We start from the raw sequence: 19,986 nt of genomic DNA on the forward strand, positions 1-19,986 counted from the left end.
CAATCACAGCAGATGGCCCCGCCCCTCCCTGAGCCTGGTTCTGCTGGAGGTTTCTTCCTGTTAAAAGGGAGTTTTTCCTTCTCACTGTCGCCAAAGTGCTTGCTCATAGGGGGTCATATGATTGCTGGGGTTTCCTCTGTATTATTGTAGGGTCTACTGTACGATATAAAGCGACTTGAGGTGACTGTTGTTGTGATTTGGCGCTATATAAATAAAATTCAATTGAATACAATAATTATAGTTTTTACAACTGTTTAATAATACTCACAATTGTACATCTACAATCTGTATAGTTTTCATATTTTTAACCATATGTATAACCTTTCATAGCCTGTACATACTTATAGTTATAGTATATTCATAACATACCTTCATACCGTTCACATTATAACATACCTATATTACAGAATATGCATCTATTCTATCTATATTGTGGCTAAAACACTTCTGGATGGATGGAAACTGCATTTCGTTGCCTTGTACTTGTGACATGTGCAATGATAATAAAGTTGAATTCTCTTTTTTTCTATTCTATTCCAATCTATCCATCACTTTGTGCATGATTTTAAATATATATTGTTCTAATATCACAAAACAAATCAGAAGCAAAGAATGAAGACACGTGGAGACTTCCATGAGCAGCATAAAGCACAGCCGGCGCCTTCAGAGAGGCGAGGTCGTCCCAAAGCTCGCTGCTGCACTCTTTGATACCTTTCAGCAGGTGCAGGTGTGACTGCGGTTGTTTCTTATAGTTTCAGAATCTCCTGTTACTGTTTTATGCTTCACACCTGAGTGTTTTCAGCTGAAGCTCAGAGACTGCAGAGAGGAGCTCAGGTGTGATCCTAAGGGTGAATAAATACGTGAATAACAAGATTCAGACCAAAAACAACCAAAAAAAAGTCAGACGACTCTTTGCAGACTTCAGACGTTTTGTTTTGTTTATTGTGCAGTTATATCTTTGTGCCAGATTAGACATTTTAGTGAAAGCCATCCTGATTGGACACAAGGTGCTAACATGGAGTTAAAGTCTAAACTACCAGAACCTGTCTGTTGTTTCATGAGAAGGAGAAAATCTGCCTTCAAGTCCAGTCTTCACAGGTAAACGTGCTCCATGAGCCGGGCTCCCTCCGGGTCCGGGGTCACAATTCTGGTCCCGCTCTGACTCAGCAGGACGGACAGGATGGCCCGGCTCAGGTCGTCCCGCTCCAGCTCGGAGCACAGAGACACCACGTGGGTCCACACGTCCACCGAAGAGCCGACATCCCCCACGATCACTTCCTCTAAAGCCCCTGAGAAGACCAGCAGCACATGTATGTGTCCCAGAATCTTCTGTCCAAGCATCACGTCACAGGTGCTTTTATCCAAACAGACTGCTAACAAGTCTTATTTCATTGGCTGTTTTTAACAGCAACTATTTATCTGTCAGGGGACTCAGTAAAACCATTCCTCATCTTTCTTTCTCAACTTTAAAATAAAATGCAAAAACCCAAACAGTTCTCAGTTTGGGGCAGTCACTGTGTTACCTGTAGTAGGTGGCATGAGGCCACGCCCCCCCCTCAGAAACAAAAGCCACATATGATGAGTTTACACATCTGAAATAATGACCATCCGAGCCACAACAGTGGGCAGCTTTGGGTGATGTGTGGGGCTGTGTGGGCACAGCATCTCACCCAGTGACATGTGGACGAATCGCCTGAAAGCACAGATCAGCTCTGGTCTGTCTCTGGATTCCTGACTTTTCTTTTTATAAATAAACAGAACAGCTCATCGTTCCTCTACCAGGAGATTATAGACACTGCGTTAGCCTGCACAGCTGCAGAGGGAACAGCATCTGTGTGCGTCACTGTGGATTATCCTCTGCAGTGATCATACAGCCTGCGTACATTTTGAATAAACATATAATACAGGAGGTAACGTGCAATAACACTTTAATGTTTCACAGGCTGCTGTCTTTACTTGTTAGAACTGTTCTGTAGTAGAGACGAGTCCAGAGTCCAGATGTCCCAGTTTTAGCACGTGTGTCACCGCTCACGTGTGAATCTAACACTCGTGGATGACTTCGTTGCAACACTTCTATAAGGAAGTGACCCGACGCCGTCTGCTCCACCCACCTCGCCCTCGGCTCACGAAGCTGTCCAGGAGCTGCAGCGCTACGGGCCGCCGCTGAGGGTCCGCCAGCAGAGCGGCACAAGCCCCGCCCACAGACAAGATGGCAGCACTGTCCTGCAGAGGCTCCGTCAGCAGCTGGAGGAGAGAGAGGCTGGGCGAGCGACACAGGACCCACATGCTGTCCTCTGAGAGAGAGAGAGAGAGAGAGAGAGAGAGAGAGAGAGAGAGAGAGAGAGAGAGAGAGAGAGAGTTATAACTCTCAGGGCGCCGTGAACACAGCCGGTGGGGCTCGGTGTGGATGAGAGCTGAAGCTGCCTTACATGTAGGACTAATGCAGAAACCCTCGAACTGCACGTGCTCAGTGAGACTGAAGCTCTCTGATGCTTTACAGTTTATTATGATCAAACCATAATTATTTTGTGACGTTGCTCCTTCCACCTTTTCACACTTTCTGTGTGTGTTCGGACAGAGGTGGGAAGTCACCGAGTACAAATACTTAGTTACTGTTACTGTACTTAACGTCACATTTACCTAACTGATTTGAGTACATTTGTTAGACTCAAAATAGACTGAAATAAAGTTCTTTTTTTTCCATCTTCTAATATTATTTTATTACACTAATATAACACAAGGCTCAGTTAGCTTTGTGTACAAACAGCTTCCTGCAGAGCTGGTACTTTGTTACTTAAGTAAGGAAGGGAGGCTGATGCCAACTCCCACCTCCTCGACCTTTAGGACATGGATGAGGAGGAGGATGACTCCACCTTCCCTGCCCAGCACCTGTTTGATGGCAGGAGGCTCCCACCAGCCTGCTCACCAAAGCAGCTTCTGCATGACAGTAATGACCTGCTGTTGGTCAAGCCCTTTACAAGCAAGCATCCAACCAAGCGCTGCTCTAAGCTCGAGGTGCAAGGGATGGGTGAGCTGGGGCTGCCCGAACCCCCGGCTGTGGAGCCTTCAGTGCTTCATCACCTTCACCCTAACCGAAGGGCGATCAGCTTCCTCCTGCATTTCTTTGCCCAGTGAGATAGATCGCCTCACTGCATCTATTTTAAGGGTGTACAAATATGCTGCACAGTCAGTGTGCTCTCTGGATGCAGACACACTGCTGTCGGTATATCAGGCACTCGTCAGCTGGACTCGGGGTCCCCAAAGCCAGCCATGAAATCCCCCTCCAGGGGAGCTGTCCTAGGGTGTGGGCGTGTAATGGGTCTATGACGGAGGTCATAGATGCAGCCTATGACCCGCGACCAAGGGTCTCTTTGGCCCAGCCCTGGAGACAATGACAGAGACGAGCTCTCGCACTCTGTGTCACCCTCTCCTCCCCCACAGATCTTTCATCTTATTAATAAAAATGACCCAAGACGAGACGCTAACGTTAGCCTGGAGCAGAAATGTCCTCACTACACTGGTTTAACACCAAAACTGGTCCTCACAGAGACACTTCCACACACACAGACCTGCTGTGAGGTCCTCGCAGTGCTTCAGGAACTCGGCAGCACTGTGGATCAGCCCTCTCCTGCACATGCTCAGTGCGGCCTTCCTGTGCAGCCTGCAGGCCTCATAGATAATAGTGGCCAACGTCAGACACAGGTCAGCCACGCCGGGGTTCTCCTGAGCATGCTCAGTCAGGATGTCGCCCAGCTCCTCAGTGAAGGTCAGCCTGAGAGCAGAGAGAGTGTAAAGAAGGAGAAGCAGGGAAAGTGATGAAACTGACATGAAACTGACTTCTTATGGGTGACGGCGTAGCTGACGAGCTGCAGGGCGCCGCTCTGGAGGGCACAGGAGACGCCCTGGAGGGAGAGCGGAGCCGACAGCTCGCCATCGGCTCCAGCAGTGAACAGCAGCGCCCAGAAGAAGAGAAACGATGGGGAGAGCGAGCCCGGGAGGACCTCCACACCTGAAATAAGACAGAGGTCGTCACACACAGCAGTACCTTCATGAAGCACCACCAGCTGCAGTTCCTCTAACGTCCACCAGAAGCTCCAGCAGTGGGTGGGTGTCCGTAGACCAACCTATTTACCTGACAGGTTTATAAGACGATGACTTCCCACCTCAGCTGCACTCACAGGGTCTCTGGGATTGTTTCAGTGCTTTGGGTCAGACTAATTTCATCTTTGCTTGAAATCAACATAATCAGAGCCCTGATAACTGTGCAGGTGCTGTTCCCACCTTTGAACATCTCCATGGTGTCGATGTTCCTCAGGACTCCTCGAGGAGCTCTGGCGGCGATTAGAGCGGCGTCCTCGTACTGAGCCAACTCAAACAGCTCGAGAAACCTGAGGACAAAGGAGAAGCAGGAGACGGGCACTCGTCACACACACACACACACAAAAACTCATCAGAAGGTTTTTGTGGAAGCAGCACCTGTCCAGGTAATCTGACACAAGTTCAGATGCATCAGCTCCGGCCGGCTCCTGGTCCTCAAACAGCTGCTTGATGCTGCAGATGTCCTCGTCCGTCCCTGCAGGACAGAAACGCCATCTTTACAGTCACAGTCTGTCCACACTCATGTGTCAGGACAGGTAAAAGTCACCTGGTCCTCTCAACGTCTTAAAATAATTTAAACGCAGCCTCAGATGAACAATAGCATGTGACAGCGTGTCATTATCTGCTTCCACAGGGGAGCGGCTCAGGTGCTGCCTGACCGTCAGCGAGTGACACGCCTCTGTAAAAGTAGATGTTTTGGCAGTTTGCAGGTCTGCATCGCTCAGGCGTGCGAACACATCAGCAGGACAAAGATCTGAGCACAGCTGCAAGTCTGCAACAGCACGTCTGCATGGAGCTGAAGCGACGCTGTAGAGAAGAGCGAAAACTGCTTCACAGTGATGAGACTGATGATGTCACATAGAAACCATCACTGGATTGCTTCTGGAGGAGGAGCTACAAGCTGCTGGATCAGGGGGCGGAGTCGGTTTGCTTTAGTTTCTGTCAAATACATACTGACGTGATGTCATATGTCACATGATTTTGTTCTTCTGAGGCTGCATTCATCAAATTTTAAGACCTGATGATTTTGATCTTTACACGTTGTTGGAATTGATATTTCTTATATTGTCATTTGTGCTAAAATATATAGATCATTGCCTTTATGTGTCCATATATGGCTACCGTTATGAAGAAAAAGCCAGACAGTCAGAGGATTTATCTTCTAACATTTCCTTTATCTGTGTCTGTGCTGACAAAATGTGCTTTCTTTATTCAGAGTGCAGCTTAGTCCAGAGATGTGTTACACATTTGGAAAGCAACATGTTCTGTTTCTTTTAAAGTCCAAGACTTCACACCTTTAAATGTTCGTCCGAGATATGACTTATTACAAGTTCCTGTTTTTATAGTTTAGCAAAACGCTTATTTCTGCTTTTCTGCTTTACTTGCATGCCTCATACACACAGTTTAAGTTCACTGAAAGGTCGAATGTCTATGTATAGTATAGCTGGACAGACACACACACACACACACACACACACACACTTGTAATTGCATATTCATGAATGATTGCTAGCTGACAATAAAAAGGGCTGTAGCGAGGGAATCAGTTGGAGTTGCTTGGACAGGCGAGTGACAACACTGCTCTCCAACGCTCCCCTTGCACGTGAAAAGTCCACTAGTGTCTGTGTGGTTGCTTTCAGTAACAGGTTCTGTTTACCAGCAGGGTTGACTTAAACCCAACACATGTCCTGATATGTAAACCCTTAGAGGTGACAGAGGAACGTTGTCTTTACCAGGAAAATAAACCCTAATTAGAAAATATAAAACTATGTTCCTCAGCAAAAAATTCAACATTTTTAGGATCTACTTAAAATAAACTGGAAAAAACAATTATACAAGTAAGAAAAGACGTAAAATATGTTTTAATAAAAATCTATATCTTTTTTTAATATTGAGCTAAATATCTCACCATTGTGGAAGTGTGTGGTGACGTGAAGCAGCACAGAGAAATCATTAATTGATGTTTTACCGCATTCGTTCTGGAGGTACGCAGTGACCACTGACACTGAACCCAAAACTCTGCTGACTGCAGCAGCGTCTCACCGTCTGCCTCCCTGATGTTCTCCAGAGTGGAACCCACGAGTTCCCCCAGAGGCGCCGGCTGACCCTCCTCCTCCCAGCTGCTCAGACAGTCCCACACGCTCCTCAGACGTTTGTATCTAGAGACAGAGAGGTGATCGTGGTCTTCAGCGGCTGAGCCTCAAATCCAAACCACACTTGGTAAACTCAAACCTGCAGTGACTGCTTTGGTCCACTTGGGGGCAGCAGACACATCACCTTTAACTTTGTGGTGCTCTGTATCAGCTGTTAGGAGCATCATCAGGGGTCAGACGCAGGTTTTGCATGTGGAAACAGTGGAGTACTGAAATACTGTGCAGATACAGTTCATGAGAATGAGATTCATCCTCGTGTCATTTATAATCTGCAGGTTCACATCAGGTCGCTCGTTTTGTCAGTTTTGGTTGGTTCACCTTAAATATTAAGATGCTCTGATCATCTCTCTTTTACTTCCCTGCAACTTTTGTTACCTAATATTTCCGCTCCTCGTCTGACTGCTTATAATTCGGATGCGTTTGTTTCTGTGAGCGTCAGTGTGATGAGATCCAGTCTGAATAAACTGCGACACGTGGCGCTCGTACCTGATGTTGGATCTGATTCTCAGAATTCACTGGAGCAAAGTTACAAAAGTGCATTCTGGGTAAACTTTAAAGGCTGATATCAGCCTGTGGGAAGGATGTTAGAACATATGCAAGGGTTCATTGGTTATCAGGCTGACCTCTGACCCCGACTCCCTCTGGTCTGATTCTGAGGTCGTTCTTTCTCCAGGTTGTGTTCAGTTTGTAAGGACTCGTTCTGACTCTGGATACTTTGCTTCTGTCAAACTGTTCTTTGGTGCAGACGATGTTCAGGATGTTGTTCTGTGAGATCAGCATTAAAACAGAGCCGGAGCCCAAAGTCAGGTTTGTTTTTATTAAATCTGATTGCATGCTGACTTTCTGTCTAAAAGCTTTGTTTCCTGCTTTCATTATTTTCAATAATCTGTTTCCTGTTGGTGTCAAACATATTTCCTCATCTGCTCCTGCAGGAGTCTGCAGAGGTGCTCAGGAGGAAGAGATTCCCCAACCTTTCAAAATAAAAGGCACCTTTTTATCAAACTGAGATGATGTTTTTTTTCCTTTTAGGCATCTGGTGAAGGAGGAGCTTTACTGCATGACTACATCGTTGTGTTACTGACTTCAGGTGAAGGGTCCTTAATCCTTTAAGTAAAAATTCTAAAATATTCTGCACTCGTCCAGCATGAAGTCTTACTGATGACCTGCATATGTACAGAACTGTATGACTTCCTGTGAGTTTCTGCTCTTACAGGACTGTCAGGTGGTTGTTCTCGGCACTCAGCTCGTCTCTGCGGCATTTGGCGGCCTGCAGCTCGGCGTCCAACTTAGTTTTGACCTCCAGAGGAACACAGTGACTCTTTCTGTCCAGCAGAGCGTCTCTCTGCGCCTCCATGTCCTTCAGGTACCCGTCCAGAGCCTTGGGATCCTCAGACTCAGCCACTGTCAAACCTGCGAGACAACACCAGTGTGGAGATCAACCCTGGAGGACCTGACAGAATATTTAGCAGCTATGAATGACAGATCTGTGAGATCTACAAACACTACCACAGAGGGGTGTGTTGTGTTTTTGGAGGTGCTGAGACCCTCGGGCAGCACTGCTTTAAAAGCAGATCTGATCCTGAGGTGGAAACCACTGCACGGGCTGAGGCACACATCTGAAAACCCCTGGCATCGAACACAGATCATCTCTGCATCCACACATGGATCCAGAAACACTGCCGCTGGGCCTGAGCTCATTCAGCATGTACGATTAAGGCCCAGCTAATATGTTGTGTACGCTGCACTTTGAGCTTACTGAGACAGGACAAACCACTGTGAACGATCACATTATAAACACTGTGAACCGCTCCTGAAACAGGGAACTGCTCTTCATCCCAGCTCCAAGCAGGCGTTGCCGATTTGCAACAGTTAAAAACTAACAACCTGATTACCCCACATGCATATTTTATGAGGTTTTTTTACTCAGAAGCACCACTGCAGGACTTGGTTGTGCATTAGCAACAAAACGTTTAATTTGAGCCTGAGAGGGTTACATGTGGTATCCCCCAAGGATCCATTACAGGTCCTTTCCCGTTTTCATTAAACAGGTTAGCAGCTCCGTCTTTCAGGAACAGTGTCAGTGTTATAGTAGTGGGTTCTAGCCACCTGCCACGCATATCAGGAACTCTTTGACTGTGTGGATGAAATCCTGAATGAGAAAACTTTACCTGAACCACCGAGCTCTACAAATACCCGAACTACATGTTCAACCCACATCTTTGAAATGTAGCTGAGCATTTGAGTTTTTGTGTAAAGTTCTTTGACTTTGACTTTAATCAGATCAGTGAAGAAAAGCTTTCACCAACTGAACCGTTGTAAGGTAAAAGTCTGTTTGGTCTCTAAAGGTCCACGTCTTCATCAGCTCTCAGCTGGACCTCACTGGAAGTATCCTGGCAGCCTCGTTCTGTTACAACACAGGTGGAGAGCCTGACAGCAGAGTTTGCAGAAACTTCAATTATCCAATAACCTCAGTTAAAGGTGACAGCATGTCCATGTCCACACCCCTCATATGTAAACAATGACCAAAAAGCCGAGACAACAGCAAAACGTCTGTACTGCTAATCCATAATATTCCTTCACTCTGTAACATAATACACATCAATTAACTTCATATTTTACTTCCAGGACACTAAAGCTCAGCTATTATTATATTTATTCATTTGAATCTTTTTTTATTTGAAGGTTTTTATCATTTTGTTCTAGTATTTTATATTCTTTTAACATTTTGTTGCAGTTGTGTATTTTTGCTTCACTTTAATCATGTCCTTCGTATTTGTGTCTGTGGAGATGTGACATGCTAACATGTCTGCCTTGTATTTTCCCCTCACAGGCTTTGAGGACCCTGCGTTAACTCATCTATCTGAGGGTGTACCGGGCATCCATGTGCTCTGCTCTTTAGAAGTTTTCTCTCTCTCGAGCTCCTCCTGAAGTTCTGCTGTTTCCCTCTGAAGGGTGGAGATCCTGCAAAGAGACAAAAAGCATCAAAACAAAGGAAATGGAAAAATATCGACTAATAATTGTTGTTTTTTTCAGACAGTGTTTTTCTCACCTTCATCTCTGACAATGGTGACTTTTATTTACACATAAATCCCTGGAGGAAAGTTAATGTAGTCTACATACAGTGAGTCTTATTTACACAGACAGCCGTCACTCACCGCTCCCTCAGGTGGGCGGCTTGGCGCTCACAGGTAAGCAGTGATTTCCGGCGTGACTCGGAGGCTGCCATGGTTAGCCGTGCCGCCCTGGCTTCCTCCTCCCTCCTCTGCAGCTCCCTGATGGTGCTGTCATACTCCGACTTTACGGCCAACAGAAGCCTTTTATAGGCTGTTGCTCGTCCAATCACCTGACAGAACCGAGAAGGACACAGGAAAAGTTCATTTTCTTTTTTGGTTTAATTTTTCTCATTAATTTGTTTTTTTCTCTTTTGTAAATTGTCGAGTTTTTTCTAATAACTTTACATTTTTTGCAAATTCAGTTTGCATGTTTTATTATCAGGTAAATCTGTCACCCCGGGTTTTCCCTTAAAAACGGCAGTGGGGGTTTATACGAGTACCAGGGTCTTCTCCTTTTACAGAGTTTTTCAGATTTTCTGCTTTCCTCGTAAAGTTGCATTTTTGAAGAAGTAAACCTGTCCAGTTTTCCTTTTAAGTTTTACCGGGTTTTTTTTTTTTAACTGTAACACCTTGCTGAATACGGAGCGGTGGACGGTGTATCGGAGCTCGTCGGGACCCTCCCCGGGACATTGCAGGCACTTCTTCTCGTGCTCCATGAACTCGTTTAAAGACCGGATGAAGCTCCGGTCGCTGTCAGTCGTCAGGATGTCGGCTGTGAAACGTGAACTGCGGGACATTTGTGCATCGGACGTTGTTCTTTACGATGATATTTTTAGGCTAACTTTCCGTTTAGTTTCCCTTCTTCCCACAATTTCAAGGGAATCCTCGCGTCGCCGTGGTTACCGCGAAAGTGCACCTGGGAAATGTTGTTTTTAGTAGATGAGTCGACTTTTTCTTTAAATAATCATCCAAATGATCATTAAAGTGTAAAGAAAATCGACATTAGCACTAAAAAAATATACGTGGGAGAAAAAAAGACGCCAGAAAATGACTAAATATAGTGTTTGCGTTGTATTTTTGATCAGGCACCGGAACGGCGACCCTAACCCCTGCGAACGCGTGCAGAAAACCCCGTGTCTGGAGAGGAAAGCCCTCTTCTCATGATCCGCCATTAGGAGCAGACCGGTGGTAAGCTCGCGCTCTGTTTTTTGACGGGTTTTTGTTAAAAATCGGCACTTTTAAACTGACGTTTGGGCTCCAGCAGAGACTAAAGTGTCCTGTGTGTCTTCCCGTGCAGGTGGATTGAACGCCAGGATGCAGATTTTCGTGAAAACCCTTACGGGGAAGACTATAACCCTCGAGGTGGGTGACGGGCTGTGATGGAGGGCAGCGGCGTTCACGGGCTGCCGTTAACCCGAGTTTTACTTATTGTGGAACTAGATTAGAGCGGCCGTTTGTACACGTAACTGATAGGTGCTGTGTGTTAACTGCAGCCGTGTGTTTGGAGGCGGTATCAGGCCGTAAAGTGACGCTGTACCGAAGGCTAACGGCTAAGCTATCCAGGGCAGTGTAAACACGTGGAGCGGGCGCAGCAGCTTAGTGCCGTGCTCGTAAACCCCTGATTAGTTGTAGTTAATTAATAAAAGTGAATGTGTCATTCGTGTTTAAAGAGTTGTAATCTGCATGTGAGTAGAGCTTTGACCGGAAGCGCGTGCTGTCCCGGCTCACCTGTCCTCTCTGCTTCCACAGGTTGAGCCTTCAGACACCATCGAGAATGTCAAGGCCAAGATCCAGGACAAGGAGGGTGAGTGAGCCTGGCTGATTACTTTTACTCTATTACTTTGTGCATCATCAGGCCAGGAGGCGTTTTTATCCTAAAACAGGTGAATGTGGGAGGCTGAGCTGCAACGAAGCTTCCTGTGTTTACCTGAAAACACGTGATGAGCTTCGTGTTTGTAGAGAAACACAGACTGCTCGAAATAAGAACTCTTCAGAAATCACGTGTGAGCTGTCAGGGGTCGTAGTTCAGACTGTTTATAGATCACAGACCGCAGCAGGAGTCCGTGAGGGAGATGGTCGGTCTTACAGATGCATACTGAGGGCTTGGAAAGCATCATTACGGGGGTGTACGGGGCACACTTACAGGAGCATAAGTGTCAAATAACCAGGACAAACTGATGTTTAAATGTGAGTGAAACTTCCTGTGGGACGAACAGAAGTGCAGCTGTGTAGAGACAGCAGGGTGGTTGGTGATTAAAATAATCGTGTCAGTGTTTGAAGCGTTCGGGCCGCCGTATTTAAATAGGTGAAATGTGTTCGCCATCATCAGCACCATGAAGCTGACACACGAGCGTCACTGTCAAAATCATTTACAGTCACAGATATGTTCAACAAGTGGGACAGTGATTTAAAACGTGCTGTCACAGGGAGGCGGAGCTTCAACCATACTGCGTTTCTGAGGTGTGTGTGTGTGTGAGTCCAGAAACCAAATGTATGCAGCAAAGCACAGGAAGTTCAAGTGCTGATTGATTACTGGGGTTCAGTGATGATCCTGATCAGCTGGTGTTTGCTCTCTGCAGGAATCCCTCCCGATCAGCAGAGGCTGATCTTCGCCGGGAAGCAGCTGGAAGATGGCCGCACGCTCTCCGACTACAACATCCAGAAGGTGAGCCGGGAACGCCGCCCCAGAGAAATGAAGGCTTTTCTGTAACTGTGGACTCAGAGTTCAGTTTGAGATTTAGAGCCAGCGTCATTCAAAGGTCATCTGATGAGCTGTTGCTGTGTTTTTTAATTTTACCTCTATTTTGGGTTTAATCGAGTTCCCAGAGCAGGGTTTAGATCAATTCTAGCTTCTAGCTGCATTTGGACAGATGTTGGAATAAAAACATCTGGATCAGAACCTCTTGGAGCAGTTGGTTCATAAATTCAGACCAAAGCTCTGTGGTTCTGAGTCTGAGCTGTAATAACTGGCTCTGCAGTGGGACGTGTCGTTACTGAGGCCTCAGATTCAAACAGTTGGAACTAGAAACAGATTCGTGATGTGAGGCAGCGTTGGCTCACAGCAGGTCCAGATGACAGGAATCCGGTTTTCATTTGACTTTTGGGGGAAAATCCAGGTCTGGAATTGGTAACTGGGTCAGCTTTGGAGTCTGTCGCCCCCCGGTGGCTTAAATGAGTCCTGCAGGCTTAAACCTCCAGTCTGAATCCTCAGTGGATCCCACACAGGCTGTGCTGCCTTCAGCGGTTTCCACCTTCAGGACTGTGCTCGGGTGCAGCCAAGGAATTTTGCCTTGGCTGCACCTGATTTATGGAATAACCTCCATCGCTATACGCGAGTCTGATTCCATCCATTCCTTCAACCCACTTATTTATTCTCGCCTTTTCTACCAGTTAACGCTTGTTGTTAGCTTAATGCTTCTTATCTTCGGCTTATTCTTAATCATTTGACTGTTTTATCCTTTACACTTAGTTTCCTTCTGCTTTTGTTTTAATGCCATTCAGCCTGCCAGCATGTTTTGGTACCTTGCCATAGCAGTCATCCTTCCCGGTTACTTCATCCTATTCTCTTGCATGTTAAGCACTTTGGTACACCACTGGCTTTTAAATGTGCTGTATAAATAAAGTTTGTAGTTTTGTGACTTTTGTTTGAAGGCATGAATTAGATGCAGCAACATCAGCTGTGTCTGCCAGGTTCTCCCTGGTTTCCTGTCACCCTGACCCATCTAAGGGGCGGCGTTAAATTCAAGTCTCAAACTCGAGCGTGTTTTTACGCGTTTGTGTCGTCTGGCGTCCCTCTCACGCCTGTTTCTTGGTGTTTTCAGGAGTCAACTCTGCACTTGGTGCTGAGGCTGCGCGGTGGTGCCAAAAAGAGGAAGAAGAAGTCCTACACCACCCCCAAGAAGAACAAGCACAAGAGGAAGAAGGTCAAGCTCGCCGTGCTCAAATACTACAAGGTAAAAACGCCACCGGAGATGCGCTGGAGTTTGAGTTTTGTGCATTTTCGGTTTCATTAAAACCAACACTTTTCCTCCTTCAGGTGGACGAGAACGGTAAAATCCACCGGCTGAGGCGCGAGTGCCCCGCTGACGAGTGCGGCGCCGGCGTGTTCATGGCGAGCCACTTTGACCGTCACTACTGCGGGAAGTGCTGCCTCACCTACTGCTTCAACAAACCCGAGGACAAGTAGACAGGATGATAAATAAAGAAATGTTTGACTAAAAATGGTGACTGTGTTTCTGTTAAAGTAGTTTAAACGGGTCGTCGCTAATTTCAGATTTGAGCTTTAAGTCGTATTTTCTGTGACGTGAGAGGCCTCGGACACGTGCAGCTCATGTGAACAGCCAGATTTACTGATGTCAGCCCGTTCTCCAGAGTTTCAGGTGTTTATTACTCGCAGGTCATCAAAACTAAAGTAGTGGAAAGGCCGTGCTGCACTGCAGTTTGACTTGTTAAAACCTCGTCATGCAAAGAGTCAGGAGTGCTTGAGTCACGTGGATATGGTGGCACTTTGATACCAACGTCACTGTGACACTGCTTTAACTGCTCACAGCTGGAAACGCACCACAGCTGTTCACCACCTGTAGTTGTCACATGACCAGGCTGCTCAGCGAGTGATCACCTGGAGATTCCTGCAGAATCAACAAACAGAACATTTGGAAGCTCACGACAAAGTTTAGATGAAACCAAAACTGACTGTAAAATCAGGGTTAATCTGTATTAGTACGATTTAAGGTTGAAACTACAAAAAACTTAAGTTTATAATTTTGACTAAAGAATTACTCAAGTTAAATATTAATTCTAATGCAACAAGTTTCAGAATCAAAGTTCAAAACTTAAATGGAAATTTAAGTTTCAGTCCCAGGATCATTTTGTCACTGACATGGGATCAAAAACATTTTTAAAGTTAAAACTTTTAAAATGTTGAAGTATCCATGTCAATGCCAAAATTTAAAACTTGGATCACATGAATCCTGTAGTAAAGTTGATCTCTTTATTGGAAATGAACATTTAAAATCTTGACTAGATTTTTATAGGATTTTAAGGTATGTTTTTAAATAAATCTGAATTACCTGAAAATTGTATTAGTGATATTTATTAGTTAACCTTTGTTTTCCATTAGAAATAAAATATTTTCTCCAATAGTTTTTATAAATTAAAATGAATAACTTCAAATGGGAAGTTACAAAGTTTGAGTTGGTAAAAGTTGAAATGTAATAAGTTACTATTTTAATTTTGACTAAATCTCTGAATATTAGCACACTGACAACATGAGAAGTAAAATGAGAAAAGTCAATCCCAAATTTCTTTTGCTGGTAGAAACAAAGGGATTAAATGCAGGATTTTCAAAGTAAAAGCTCGGGTGTGAAAGAAGCAGAGCGACGCTGTGGCTTTGTGTACTAAAATAAGAGTATTTATTTAAAAATCGGTACATTGGACAGACTGTATATAGAGTTTTCATTTCGTTGGTAAACTCATAAGGCACCATACCAGATGCTGTACAAAACACCAACAGCAGGAAACAAAAAGACTTTTACATATTCAAGATTATTTCTATACTGAGCTTTAATTACAGACACACTAAGGTTACTGCTTAAATAGCTGCTGTACGAACGTTAGCCTCATTCACGAGCAGCCAACATGCGAACCCACTGCCGCCGACACGAAACCGCTAACAGCGACCGTAGCCTAGCTTAGCACAAACTGTTAGCTTAGTGGCACCGCTGCTAAAACAGCAATTCTTACAGTTTAATTTCTACGTGTCCGAGAAACCCTATAAACACATCCAGAGTTGATGAGGCGAGGTTCCAGTCTTTGTGCTAAGCTAGGCTAAAAACATCCGGAACCAGTTTCCCAAATATTCCTAATGATTAAAGAAAACTCACCAGCAATAAGCCAATCAGCTCGAAGGGGACCTGTTCTGCTTTCTTACTTTCTGACTCACATAACGACCAACTTGACTGTATGCAGTTTCATATGATGACATAAACTTATGTAAAAATAATCCATGTCTTGTTGAGTCCAAACCTCAACAACGCCCCCCTCTGTGGACTTCCTCATCCACAGGGGCCGCGCTAGGGTTGGTCCAGAGTCAATGAAATCAAAGTCTTAAATATAATTCAACCCCGATGGCTCACAATTGCCCTGCAGACGAGCTGCAGTCAAATTTATTACACTGCTTTAAAAAGGAGTGATAAAGCGACCCCTCGGCAGTCTTCCAGAACCTGGCTAATCAGAATAAAGTCAGGCTTTGGGAGGTGGGCCTTAAAAAGGGCAAATTAAAAATAAAATAAGCCAGATTTACAGTTCATCTACGCCAGCAAGAGGTGGAGGAACTCTCGAACATAAGGTACTGCCCCTCTGCTGGCTTCCAGAAGGTGGCCAATCAGAAGACAGTGAGCTGTGTGAGACAAAAGAGTACTATTTCAAAGGGTTAATCATACTAAGCCACTCTGAGCAGAATAAGTCCCCTTTCAAAGCGGTTACGTCGCTGAGATTTTCGTGAAGGTCTTCTTCGGGTTTGGCGCCACTTTGTTTTGTTTTTTTAAATTTCATCAGACAGACAGACGAACAGGACGGCAGACGTCTCCGTGCTGACCCCGCGACCTCCCGCCGGCGTCTCCGAGGAGTCGGCCGGACGTCAACACCACTGCAGCATAGTGTTCTGGTTTGAACTCCTCTCACGAGCAGGCACGGCATCTAAAGATAACGTTTATTTACACATTTAAATTCACATGTTATTATAGTACCTTATTCTGCTTATATTCAACTAAGCGTGGAGATGATATCTTAATATGGCAGGAGAACTCAGTCCTGAAGAGAAACAAAGAAAACATTTTCAAACAGGCGGAGGTGGAGGAAGCTCGGCGAGGTGGGTCCTCAAATAAAAAAAAAAAATAAAAAAAATCTCAGTTCATTCATGAGGAATGAAAGCTCCGCCCCCCCTCAGGAAGTCGTCTGTATCTTTTGTTTGGCTTTCACAGAAAGCGTCACTCGGCGCAGAGAGAGGAGGAGGAAGAGGAGGAGACACAGTTCAGCCCTGAGATGGGTCCTTTGCTCTTTTAGCTCCTCCCCTTCATCCCCCTGATGAAGAGGCGGTCTGGGGCGGAGGTTGAGGTGAGTCTGGAGGAGGGTGGGGTCAGATCTTGATGTCCTGGGACTCCACCATCTTGGCGAGCGTCTTCTTCACTCTGAGGATGGTGAGGCGGGAGGCGGGGTTATGAGCCCAGCACTCTGACATCAGCTTCAGCATGGCCCGGAGGCACTGCGGACACAAACACGCCGTTAAAGGACGAACAGGAAGTCACGAGAACACAGCCGCTCTGACACCATCATTGTGACACCCAACTCTCTGCCGCCGGCACGGGAACACTTCCGGTCTGACCGCATCGCCAACGTATTTATCCGCACACACAGTTCAGACATGAGGATGGCAGAAAGAGACCGGCGACAGGTCAGCGGAGGAATACGTTTGGTGGTTAGGTCAGATAGGAAGTAGTCCTGGTATTGGCTGCTGTTTTGAATCAAAAGCTCGAACTTTCCCATCAGGCTGGAATAAAACAAACATCCTCGACAGTCGGGAGAGAGACAAAGCAGACAGGAAGTAGTCCGAGCCTCACCTCGTCGCTGTTCCAGCGGTTAGACACCGTCGGCCGCAGGCCCTTAACACACACCACCTCCAGCATGTCCTCATACGAGGGGTCAGAGGGCACCGTGTCGTAGTACGGCAGCTGGTAGTCCTCCACGATACCTGCACAGGAAACAACACCTGTATTAACGTCAGAGCGGCTGACGCGCCCAACAGCGGCTGACGTTCTTCTTCTGGTGTGTGTGAGTGTGCGTTTGTTTGTGCGTACCCCCGGTGACGCAGCGTCGGGTCATCTCCCAGACGATGAGTCCGAAGCTGTACATGTCGGCCATGATGTAGGCCTGGAAGTGGTTCTTGTTGAGGCTCTCGTCGAGGACCTCGGGGGCCATGTAGCGTCTCGTCCCCACCCGGGTGCTCAGGGGGATGTCCACTTCGTTCGTGTCACTATGGCAACACAACGAGAGGTTAGGTCAGCTGAGGCCAGAACAGCCTGAGAATGCACCACGGAGCAAACGCGAACCTGTTGAACTTGACGGCGAGGCCGAGGTCGGCGATGCAGCAGGTGCCGTTCTTCTTGATCAGGATGTTCTTGCTCTTCAGGTCGCGGTGGGCGATGGCCGGCTTGCCCTGCGTGCCGTAGATCTCCGTGTGCAGGTGGCAGAGGCCGCAGGCGGCCGAGTAGGCGAGCCGCAGCAGCGCCTGCGTGTCCAGCGTGGTCAGCTTCAGGAAGTCGTACAGCGAGCCATTCTCGTGGTAGTCTGTGATGAGGAAGAGCTGCGTGAAGGCGCCCGTGCCCTTAATGTCCGCCGCGATGAAGCCTGCAGAGGAGGAAGGTAAAAACATCCACCTGACATTATTTACTTTATATTCGCCTCAGGCACCCGGAGACCATTTCTTATTGGCCCGTGGTTAACGCGGTCTCTCTCCTCCGACACTCTGAACTTTCATGAAGCTGAAATAATCGTTCAGCTGTTTCTGCTGGGCAGCGGCGCCGTGCATAATCAAAATTGGCGTGTTGAACGCTCTGAGTCCTCGGGCTCGGACGGCATCATAAAGCTGCTCAGAACCCACGACTCGCTTACCGCGGGTCACATGACCTGCACCGTAACTTCGTGAGAACGCGGGCGTGTTTGGCGCACGAGCCTACCGAGGATGTTCTCGTGCCTCATCAGGACCGTCTGGTAGATCTCCGTCTCCCTGAACCAGCTGGCTTCCTCTCGGGTGAAGAAGACTTTTACGGCGACCTTCTCTCCCCTCCAGCGGCCCAGCCACACCTCGCCGTACCGCCCCTTTCCTATCTGACGTACCATCTGGATCTGCTTGGCGATGGTCCGCTGCACCTGAGGACGCAGAAAGGAAGTTTCAGAAGGGCGCTCGGAGTTTCCTGGTCGTTAACGTGGTCTGTGACCTTTGACCCGTTTTAAAAACAAAGCTCTGTATTAGTGTGTGAGCCTCTTCTTTGACCCTCGAGCGTCCTCCGCCGCAGCCAGCGTCGCCGTTTTGATCAATGACAGCGATGACATCACAGGTGAAACAACCTTCACTTGTAATCAAACTGAAACTACCAGATAAAATAAAACTCAAAGAAACAAAAATAAATTCTAATAGAGAACAAAGTAAAGTCACTGCTGGTGCTGACTGTTCTTTAAATCAGAGCAGGTGTGTTTGTAGCTCCTACCAGCAGGGGGAGCCCTGAGCCGCTGCCTGAGCTCTGAGACTGATGAATGAGGTCTCTGAGCGACTCGCCCTCCCGGATGAAGACATCGTGCTCCTGGTCCTTATGGTTCTTATGATACCGCTGCCGGTCGCTCTTAAACTTATACCTGCACACAGACAGACAGACAGACAGACAGACAGACAGACAGACAGACAGACAGACAGACAGACAGACAGACAGACAGACAGACACACACACACACACACACACACACACACACACACACACACACACATCTCAGTTTGATTCATCAACAGTTTTACAAAAGGGTCCAAAGTGAGCATAATAAAAATGTCTGTGTGTGTTTACTACAGGTAAAAGTGAAGAAAATGTAAACAGGAAGCTGTCAGTTTTACTCTGAGAATGACTCCAAAATAAAAGCCTGAGCTAAGGAGCACTTTCTCTTTAACTTGACGTCTTTTTTTTAGGCTCAAATTTGACATGAAATATTTGCAGTTTTGCTTTCTGCTCACTTTCAGTCACATTATTTTGATTTTACTCGTATTCATTTCACATGTGATTTCCTGATGTTGCTGTTAGTTACTTCATTATTGCCTTGGATGTGTTAGTGTGTGTTGTGTGCTGGTTGAACCATTTAGTGACTGATCATTACGAGCAGTAAGAATTCACTACACCAGCCCACGTCAGGTGATTTATGCACGGCTATCGTCCTATCAGACATCAACAGGAAGTGAAAGCCAATGAGCTACAGACATGTCTGCGTTCCAACTAAACTGAAGTCTGCATCGCCGCCTCTCCCCGCCGACAGCAGCAGGTCCAACAGTCTCTGCTGACTCGAAGGTGTGCCGGTCGCTGCCAGGTGAGCTCTTACCTGTAGTAGTAAACCACGGTGATGCAGATCAGCGTGCAGCAGCAGACCGTCATGGAGATCAGGAAGGCCAGCCAGTGGGGGCTTCGTTCTGCGCGCGCGCACACACACACACACACACACACACACACACACACACACACACACACACATTAGTCGCCTGTGCAGCTTCACGAGCTCACCTGCTTCACACCTGCATCTGTGTTCCACGTTACCGGTGGGGGCCAGCGGGGGCAGCGTGGGCTGCAGGTCTCTGTTGCACAGGTCTGTGTTGCAGCACTCGATGGTCCTCCTGGTCTGAGCGTTGGGGGAGTCCTGCCGAGCAAACGGAGCCAATCACAACAGCAGGTCAGGAGGGAGGAGACACAGAGGCGAGAAAAGTGACAGACACGCCCACACAGACCGGCTCACCTTGCACTGGAAGTGAGAGCCTTCATACTTCATGCAGCCGGAGGTGAGCTGCACATCTCCGTGCTCGTCCTGCTCGATGATAGCGAAACACTGACCGTTCGTCCTGAAGACAGACATCATCATCATCATGATGGAGCAAC

At 46.8% G+C, this 19,986-nt stretch overlaps 3 protein-coding genes across 9 annotated transcripts in view; 1 reads left to right on the forward strand and 2 right to left on the reverse strand.

Moving 5' to 3' along the window:
• Positions 1-915: 915 nt before the first annotated feature.
• Positions 916-10,272, reverse strand: LOC113035174 (clathrin heavy chain linker domain-containing protein 1). Of its 3 annotated transcripts, none has more exons than XM_026190514.1 (11): positions 9,907-10,272; positions 9,407-9,594; positions 9,124-9,212; positions 7,463-7,661; positions 6,142-6,257; positions 4,477-4,573; positions 4,282-4,388; positions 3,838-4,009; positions 3,570-3,772; positions 2,112-2,294; positions 916-1,289 (listed from the first exon to the last, which is right to left on the reverse strand). In XM_026190514.1, the coding sequence occupies exons 1-11, from the start codon at positions 10,099-10,101 to the stop codon at positions 1,093-1,095; spliced, it is 1,746 nt and encodes a 581-aa protein (XP_026046299.1). In that variant the 5' UTR covers positions 10,102-10,272; the 3' UTR covers positions 916-1,092. The 3 variants fall into 3 exon arrangements, with proteins under 3 accessions (XP_026046299.1, XP_026046300.1, XP_026046301.1); XM_026190515.1 differs by having other exon boundaries at positions 9,934-10,271; XM_026190516.1 differs by lacking the exon at positions 2,112-2,294 and having other exon boundaries at positions 9,907-10,271.
• Positions 10,273-10,409: 137 nt separating this feature from the next.
• On the forward strand, positions 10,410-13,525 carry rps27a (ribosomal protein S27a). The gene is made up of 6 exons (XM_026190517.1): positions 10,410-10,492; positions 10,602-10,666; positions 11,054-11,108; positions 11,884-11,969; positions 13,126-13,257; positions 13,341-13,525. The coding sequence occupies exons 2-6, from the start codon at positions 10,619-10,621 to the stop codon at positions 13,488-13,490; spliced, it is 471 nt and encodes a 156-aa protein (XP_026046302.1). The 5' UTR covers positions 10,410-10,492; positions 10,602-10,618; the 3' UTR covers positions 13,491-13,525.
• A 1,167-nt stretch (positions 13,526-14,692) lies between these two features.
• The window catches only part of bmpr1aa (bone morphogenetic protein receptor, type IAa), a 39,762-nt gene continuing 34,468 nt past the window's right edge, over positions 14,693-19,986 (reverse strand). For all 5 annotated transcript variants that reach the window (XM_026189440.1, XM_026189443.1, XM_026189442.1 and 2 more), the window contains 9 exons: positions 19,847-19,949; positions 19,651-19,750; positions 19,439-19,526; positions 18,568-18,712; positions 18,037-18,229; positions 17,410-17,707; positions 17,158-17,333; positions 16,921-17,051; positions 14,693-16,565 (listed from right to left, as the gene is read on the reverse strand). In XM_026189440.1, the coding sequence (XP_026045225.1) occupies positions 16,440-16,565; positions 16,921-17,051; positions 17,158-17,333; positions 17,410-17,707; positions 18,037-18,229; positions 18,568-18,712; positions 19,439-19,526; positions 19,651-19,750; positions 19,847-19,949 (1,360 nt within the window). In that variant the 3' untranslated portion in view covers positions 14,693-16,439. The remainder of the gene's footprint in view (positions 16,566-16,920; positions 17,052-17,157; positions 17,334-17,409; positions 17,708-18,036; positions 18,230-18,567; positions 18,713-19,438; positions 19,527-19,650; positions 19,751-19,846; positions 19,950-19,986) is intronic.

Source organism: Astatotilapia calliptera, chromosome 13 (assembly GCF_900246225.1).
Source record: "Astatotilapia calliptera chromosome 13, fAstCal1.2, whole genome shotgun sequence".
Taxonomy (NCBI): Eukaryota; Metazoa; Chordata; class Actinopteri; order Cichliformes; family Cichlidae; genus Astatotilapia; species Astatotilapia calliptera.